This window comes from Myotis brandtii, unplaced genomic scaffold (genome assembly GCF_000412655.1).
Source record: "Myotis brandtii unplaced genomic scaffold, ASM41265v1 scaffold1152, whole genome shotgun sequence".
Taxonomy (NCBI): Eukaryota; Metazoa; Chordata; class Mammalia; order Chiroptera; family Vespertilionidae; genus Myotis; species Myotis brandtii.
The window spans coordinates 128386-136903 of record NW_005353977.1 but is presented as its reverse complement, the minus strand read 5'-3'; the positions used below and the strand labels follow the sequence as shown (position 1 = coordinate 136903).

The 8518-nt window shown below is 42.7% G+C and overlaps 1 protein-coding gene across 6 annotated transcripts in view; it reads right to left on the bottom strand.

Annotated features, from left to right (window-relative positions):
- Window positions 1-8518, bottom strand: part of EIF2AK3 (eukaryotic translation initiation factor 2-alpha kinase 3) — a 100354-nt gene that overhangs the window by 3180 nt on the left and 88656 nt on the right. For 5 of the 6 annotated variants that reach the window (XM_014528139.1, XM_014528130.1, XM_005858172.2 and 2 more), the window contains 2 exons: window positions 6682-6783; window positions 2951-3013 (listed from right to left, as the gene is read on the bottom strand). In XM_014528139.1, coding sequence (XP_014383625.1) covers window positions 2951-3013; window positions 6682-6783 — 165 coding nt within the window. The remainder of the gene's footprint in view (window positions 1-2950; window positions 3014-6681; window positions 6784-8518) is intronic. The other variant, XM_014528127.1, reaches the window with a different exon arrangement.

Here is an 8518-nt window from a genome sequence, read left to right as displayed (position 1 = left end):
CGATCAGGGGGTTGGGGAGCTCCCCCCTATCAGGCACAGAGAAGGGTTGATCAGGGGGTTGGGGCGCCTTCCCCTGTCACGAACAGAGCAGGGTAGATAGGGAGGTTGTGGCCCCGCTCCCTGTTACACACAGAGCAGGGCCAATCAGGGGGTTGGGGCGCCGCCACCTGTCACACACAGAGCCGCTGGGCGATCAGGGGGTTGGGGAGCTCCCCCCTATCAGGCACAGAGAAGGGTTGATCAGGGGGTTGGGGCGCCTTCCCCTATCACATTCAGGGCAGGGCCGATGAGGAGGTTGCGGCTCCACCCCTTCACACACAGAGCAGGGCCCATGGGGGGGTTGGGGCGCTGCACCATGTCACACACAGAGCAGGGCCGATCAGGGGGCTGGGGAGCTCCCCCCTATCAGGCACAGAGAAGGGTTGATCAGGGGGTTGGGGCGCCTTCCCCTATCACATTCAGGGCAGGGCCGATGAGGAGGTTGCGGCTCCACCCCTTCACACACAGAGCAGGGCCCATGGGGGGGTTGGGGCGCTGCACCATGTCACACACAGAGCAGAGCCGATCAGGGGGCTGGGGAGCTCCCCCCTATCAGGCACAGAGAAGGGTTGATCAGGGGGTTGGGGCGCCTTCCCCTATCACATTCAGGGCAGGGCCGATGAGGAGGTTGCGGCTCCACCCCTTCACACACAGAGCAGGGCCCATGGGGGGGTTGGGGCGCTGCACCATGTCACACACAGAGCAGAGCCGATCAGGGGGCTGGGGAGCTCCCCCCTATCAGGCACAGAGAAGGGTTGATCAGGGGGTTGGGGCGCCTTCCCCTATCACATTCAGGGCAGGGCCGATGAGGAGGTTGCGGCTCCACCCCTTCACACACAGAGCAGGGCCCATGGGGGGGTTGGGGCGCTGCACCATGTCACACACAGAGCAGAGCCGATCAGGGGGCTGGGGAGCTCCCCCCTATCAGGCACAGAGAAGGGTGGGCGACTGAAGCTCCCAACCTCTCCTTTTTCCTTTTTTTTTTTTTTATTCTGGAGTTTATTTACCTTCTATGGCTGTCACTGGAGCTGAGAGCCGGCTCCAGCTTGAGACCTCGGCTGCTGAAAGCAGGGATCTGGGTTTGTTTGGGTTCTATAATTGAAACATTGTTTCAGTCCTGCTCGCTCCAGCTCTGACGGCTGAAAGCAGGTTTCTGCAGTTTGTTTAGCTTCTATATTTGTAACAATGTTTCTTAGAGAGCAGCTCAGAGGCCGGCAAGGCAGGCGGGGAACATTGGCTTCCTCCGTCACTGGAGCAAGCAAGCCTCCTGTTCGCTTCAAGCTGCTTGGCTGCCGGCTGCCATCTTGGTTGGCAGTTAATTTGCATATCGCCCTGATTAGCCAATGGGAAGGGTAGCGGAGGTACGGCTAATTACCATGTTTCTCTATTATTAGATAGGACTAGAGGCCTGGTGCATGAAATTTTGTGCACAGGGGAGGGGCGGGTCCCTCAGCTCAGCCTGCACCCTCTCCAATCCGGGATCCCTCTCGCAATCTGGAACCACTGGCTCCTAACCACTCACCTGCCTGCCTGATGCCCCTACCTGCTCTCCCCTCCTGGCCTGATCCTCCTAATTGCTCTCCCCTGCCGGGCTGATCCCCACTGCTCTCTCCTCCTGGCCTGATCACCCTAACTGCCTAACTGCTCTCCCCTCCTGGCCTGATCCCCCTAACTGCCTATCTCCGCTCCCCTCCTGGCCTAATCCCCCTAACTGCCTATCTGCTCTCCCTTCCTCTCCACGCCCTTCGGACCCCTGGCGCAGGCGTGCTGAGAGCTCTCCACCGCAGCCCCACTCCCGTCCTGATTGGTCATTACATGATGGCATCCTGGTCAATTTGCATATTCCTCTATTATTAGTATAGATACAGGCAGCAGGCTGGACTTGGCCAACTCCTGCTCCAAATAAATATGGGCCACTGTGGGTAATTGCTTGTTATCTAAGATGTAATAAAGAGTCCTAAATCATATCCTTGAAACACACACATAATCTGACTCTAGAAACAAATTCACTTACAACTGCACATGAATGTACAATCATCTCAATAAAAATTTCAATTCAAATATAACTATGCCAGAGATCAACACCTGACACTTTTAAGAATTTTTTGAACCCCTTTAATGTAACATATTCTCATTTAATTGAGTCATTAAATCTGCAAAATATATAACGAAATGATTTTTAATAAAAATATATTTCATTTAGGTTAGTGTACCAGTATCTATTATTATAAAATTCATTTTAATGCAATCCTTTATTATACTTATAATACTGAAAGATAAATTTAAACTTCAATCTATGATTAAGTCTAACTTACTTCAACTTAATTATTTAAGAAAATTCAAGAGTAATCAATGTGTAAATTTTAAAGGGTATGTGGACAAAACATTTTATGAAATAAAAATAAACAAAAGCTGAAAAAAGAAACCGTCAAAGGTTCATCACACATAACTTTCACCATACAAGACTAGCTTATGTCCCACCCCTCTCCTGACATTCTACTGTGGCACTCTGAGCCGTCTGACTCCAACACACAATCAGTAGGACCTAATGCCCCCACCCCAAAGAAGCCAGTTTTTAAGATCGCTCCCAAATTCACAAAGATAAAGCCATTAATGCCATGGTAACAATAACAACTGTCCTGCGAGGTCCACCTGGAGTTGAGCCCTGTAGAAGGGAAAGGTGGCTACAATCCACAGGCAGAACGCCAGAAGCTTGGGAGCACAGACCAGGCCCACGGCCCTGAGGAGCTCCAGTCTTGTTTTAACAAGACGGTGCTCTGGCTCAGGTTCCTGTCCTCCCTACACCTGTAGCTTCATCAGTAAAATGGGGCAACTGATGAACTGACTGCTAAGGACCCTTTAAGTTCTAAATATGATTCTAAAGAAAATAAAAGATGAGAATTATACAAACCTCACGAGGATATTTCTGAGTAAACAGTGGTGGAAATCTGAGATTTCTTACATCAGTTAAGACCTAAAAAGAAAGAAAAGTAAGAGAAAAGGTGTTACTTATCTTTAAATCTATTTTGATATATAGATCTATTTAAACATGAAGTATTTTTGATATTTTAGAGCAGTGGTTCCAAGGTTGAGAACCACTGCTTTAGAGGCATGACCAAGGAGAGAGGGTGAATGTTAACAGGTGGAGAACTCATCAGTAGCTTTTTCTGATGGTAACCTACACATCGCTATTTCCTGGGCCCACGTGCACACAGCATCCAATCACCAAAACCAGAGAATCACTCAGGTGTAATTATACTTGAACTATGCACATGGAGCCAACACCTGGCCTGTGGCTGAGCACAGGCTGACGAGTACCAAAGTAACTCAGCTCTCAGGAATCCAGTGTCCTTCAGTGGGTAACCTTTCTTATCAGCTCCTAACATCTCTGCACTTGGTTTTTAAAAAAAGCATATTCTTTTCCTTTTTATTTTTTTGAGTGATGGAAACCAAACAATTATGCTAAGTACTGAGTATAAAACTAAGCTTTTAAAAACTCTCTGGGAAGTTTTCAGATAAATTATTACTCTTCATGTTCCAGTTTCCTCGTTTACAAAACAAAGACAATACGGTCCGCCCTATACAACTGTGAGAATTAAATGAGGTTAAATCAGTACCTGCACAGTACCTGATACTTTATTTTTTGCTTTTTCATCTTAACAACTTCTTTTTTTTTTTTTTTAAACACCTTTATTGTTGAAAGTATTACATAGGTCCTCCTTTTCCCCCCATTAACCTGGTACTTCTGTAATGAGGACAAAACCAGTTTTTTGTTGTTTTTTAAAAATTTGTTTCGTTTTTATTTTTTTAAATAATATTTTATTGTTGAAAGTATTACATATGTCCCCTTTAGACAAAACCAGTTTTTAGAAATGAAATAAAGCAAATAAATCTTTATATTTATTAAGAAATAAGCTGAAAAAGGGGTGCGTGGAGGTAGGAGAGGGTAAAGGGGGGATAAATGGTGGTGCAAGAAGACATAAATTGGGGTGAACACACAATACAATATACAGATGATGTATTGTAGAATTGTACATGTGAAACCTGTAAAATTTTATTAAACAATGTCACCGCAATAAATTCAATAAAAATAAAAAAATTAAAATTAAAAAAAGAGAGAGAGAAAGAAAGAAGCTGGAGTGTACTTAAAAAAAAAAAAAGTGGAACTAGGTTGTCATTTGTTACTTCCCACTAAAAAAAACAGAAACTTAACCAGACGAGCCTGTGCCGCAGGCCCACAGAAGAGGGTTCCATGTGCTAACAGGGGGATCACACCAAACTGAGTGCAGGTAAACGCTGGAGTCTGAACTCACTGAATCAACTTTTAATTATATAATATTTTAAAACAAAGTTTTTTATTTAAAACTTAGAATTGAAAAAAGACCACTACCTAATTCCAGAACTGAAACATATGTGTTGACAAGGATGTTAAAGAACCAGAACTCTCCTACACCTGTGTGGGAATGTAAAATGGCACTTGCTTATGAATGTAAACCACTCCCCACACAGCTTATCAGTCCTACCTAGGTCAGTACCCATGACAGATGAAAACATGTCTACAAAAGACTTGGTCACAAATATTCACAGTATCTTTATTCATAAATGTTCTCATTAGGTAAATGGATACATGAACTATGGTATACATACAACGGAATTTCACTAATAAAAATGAATGAACTACCGATACACTGAGTAACATGAACGAGTCTCAAAAACTTGTTGGTGAGTCAAAAAAGGGAGACACAAAAGAGTATGTTTTGAAAGATTCCATTTATATGAACTTGGCCAATATTTTCATGGCCAAGAGAAATACTGACTTCATTTAACCAAAATGTTTTTACAGTTACATGTTTTTTATTTACATTTTTAAACTGAAATAAAACTCACCTTTTAACCATTTAAAAGTATATATCTCAGTGCTTTTTATTCTATTCACATGTACAACCATCACCCCTAATTCCAGAACATTTCCTTTCCATCCCCCCAAAAGAAACCCCATACCCATTAACCAGTCACTCTCTACTCCTTCTACCCCCAACCCCTGGGAACTATTAATCTACTCTGTCTTTATAGATTTGTCTATTCTGTATATTTCATATAAATGTCATAAAATTCGTACAATATTGGTCTTTTGTGTCTGGCTTCTTTCAGTTAGCACAATGTTTTCAAGGTTCATTTGTGTTGTAGCATAGATTAGTACTTTATTCCTTTTTTGGCTGAATAATATTCCATTGTATGGGCATACCACATTTCACATTTTGTTTTGCCATTCATTAGCTGGCTGGGTTGTTTCTACTTTCTGGCTATTATAAAAATGCTACTATGAACATCTTTGTACACATTTTTTGGTTGAATATGTTTTCATTTCTCTTGGGTGTATACCTAGGAGTGAAACTGCTGAGTCACATGTAACTCTATGTTTAACTATTTGAGTAACTATCAAACTGTTTTCCACAGCAGCTGTACAATTTTCAATTCCCATCAGCAATGTATGAAGGCTCTAATTTATCCACATCCTTGCCAACACTTGTTATATTTTTTTATTATTATTATATCCATCCAATATGGAATGAATTAGTATTTCATTGTGGCTTTGATTTGTATGACCCTAATACGTAATAATGTGCTTATTGGACATTTGTAAACCTTCTTTGGAGAAATGTCTAAGTCCTTTGCTCATTTTTAAATTGAATTTTCTTTTTGTTGTCGAATTGTAATAGTTTTTTATATATTCTGGATACTAGAACCTTATCAGATATATGATTCACAAACATCTTCCATTTTGTAAACTGTATTTTTACATTCTTAGTGGGGTCCTGACGCCATATGATTCCTGATCCTTTACATAGGTTGGGCCTGTTTAATATCCCTTTCTGGAGGCTTTTAGGATGTTCTGAAATTGACTCATTCTGGCAGGTCCTAATAGTTAGAAAATATGAGTCCTTTGGCTATCTGCGAGACCTACATCCTCTTCTACCATGGCCAGGAATCAATAAGTAAGGCCTAAAACTGATGAAGAAATGGTGATAACAGCTTAAGTTTTGGAAACAGCTTAAGTTTAAGTTAACGCCAGGGACAGCAGCTACAAAAGCTGAGGGTGACCATTTAATGAAGGATGGGGAAGACCGGGACAGAGGTACTTGTAAACACTTTCAGTACTGTCTTCCTTAAAAGCCATGGCCGTGGTTTGAAAGGGAAAAAAACACAAGTGAGTATGCTTAGTTTGCCAGCTTTTAAGTGTATGAGTTAAGTGGCAATTTGTCCTCCGGAATAGTCCCGTGACCACCCACTGCCGCCACCACTGCCTCCCACCACTCCCACCCCATGGTTCCCCTCACTCTGCACTTACAGTCACTCAGTACTAGATACTGTTAAGTTAGGATCAATTTTAGTAACAACAAGGAACTAAAAATTCAACTAAATAATTTTTTAAGATTGAGCTTTAAATGGAAGCAAACTGTCTACAAATCCTCCCTTATAGTTCACATTACCTACTTCACTTGTAGTTAACCAATCTGCTGGTATTAAGAATAATTTACTCCCCCCCCCCCCAAAAAAAGGGTAACTTATTCCCCGTTTAAATTCTTTTGTAAATTTAAGAGTATTTTATTTTTCCACCATTTTTGAGGCGGGAGAACTTACCCTGACTCTCTCCATCTGAGTGCCGAAGGGGTACAATAACTCAAACAGAATGAGGCCTAAAGAAAAGATGTCCACTTTATGAGAGTAGTTGTTTCCATGAATCTGAAAAATCCCACATAAACAAGAAATGTTAGAAAAATATTAACAGAGATAATACAATCGATAATATGACATTGGTGAATCCTCAAGTTGATTTAGTCACTTCTTGGTTTAAATGTACTTGTAGGTACAAAAATGTTAGCAAAGAGTTAATAATCTCACAAGCCTCTTTTCTTCAACTCACTACAGCAGAGTAATTAACATAGTCAGCATCACAGAAGGGAAGCCAGGACAACTCAAGATATGCATCAGTAAAACAGGCCTGGCAGGACCCTGGAGCCTCTCAATGCTGGAAAGGTTTGTGGGAGCAGTAAAAGCTACTCCACTACCCTGAGGTGAGGTTTTTCAAAGTGAACACTATCTAAAGCAGATCTCTTATTCCTAACCATCTTAGTCCTCACCCATTTTTATGAGAAAATCTTCATTACTCCAAACCACTAATCAACTATGGTTAGCCTTCATTAGGGCACTTAATTATGGGCCAGTCTGCATTCCTAGTTGTATGTTTCATGTGCATATTTCCTATTCACAACTAGGGATGAAGTCCTGCAGGTAAGGGACCTGCCTCTTTTGTATTCCCACCACCCAGAACTGGGTTAAGTACAGAGAAGGCCCTCAATAAATACTTATTTGTTAAAATGAAGTCATGAATTACAACTGAAGCACTCTTAAACTAAGCCTCATTCAAATTAAGGTGACCTTGCGGGACTGAGTTGAACTCTTTTATTTGTGAAATTTACTTTGGGCCCCTAACTTGACATTTGGCAAACTAAAGAAGGTGTCACTCTGGGACCCACATCAGCATTTCCTTATGGGGAGTCACAGGGAGCAGCCTGGATGATAAACCCTCACAGACTCCTCTCTCAACAGCACTTGCTGCCTGTCTCCCTGGGCACTCTCACAGGCCACCTGCCTCTGTGCTTACAGAACACAGAGCGTCAGATGGGAAGTCTCCAAGTCCACACCACCTGCATCACCTTCCGCTCACCCCTTACCTCTTATCCCTGGGGTTCAACAACAGAGCTTACAGAGTACAGAGAAAAAGACATCCTCATACAGTATTTGGAGAATATAAACTAACAGACCTTCATGAAAAGCAACTGGCAATAAGTGTTTACTCCCACTTGATGGCCATAATTCCACCAACCCTAGGAAAGATGGAAATGTAGACAGAGATCTGTACACAAGGACAGTTATCTAAGAGAGGTCCGTGCACAAGGGTTCTTATCTGAGTGATATTCCCAACAGCAAAATTTACAAGTAACTAAAATGTTCAAAACAAATGTTGAATAAATTGCTTAACATAGAGAATACCATGTGGCCAAAAGGTTTTCCAAGAACACTCAATAATGTGGGAAATGCTCACATTTTAATATTATATTCAAATATTTGCAGATGAGAATCCCAATTTTGTTTTCTAAAATTAGATTAAAATGTTATAAGACACTAGGGGACCCCTCGAGGGATGTCCGACTGCCGGTTTAGGCCCCACAGGGATCGGGCCTAAACTGGCAGTTGGACATCCCTCTCGCAATCCAGGACAGCTGGCTCCTAACCACTCCCCTGCCTGCCTGCCTGATTGCCCCTAACCACTCTGCCTGCTGATCGTCCCCAACTATCCCCTCTTCTGGTCTGATCACCCCTAACTGCCCACCCCCTGCTGGCCTGATCTCCCCAAACTGCTCCGCCCTGCCGGCCTGGTCACCCCCAACTGCCGCCCCCCCTGCTGACCTGATTG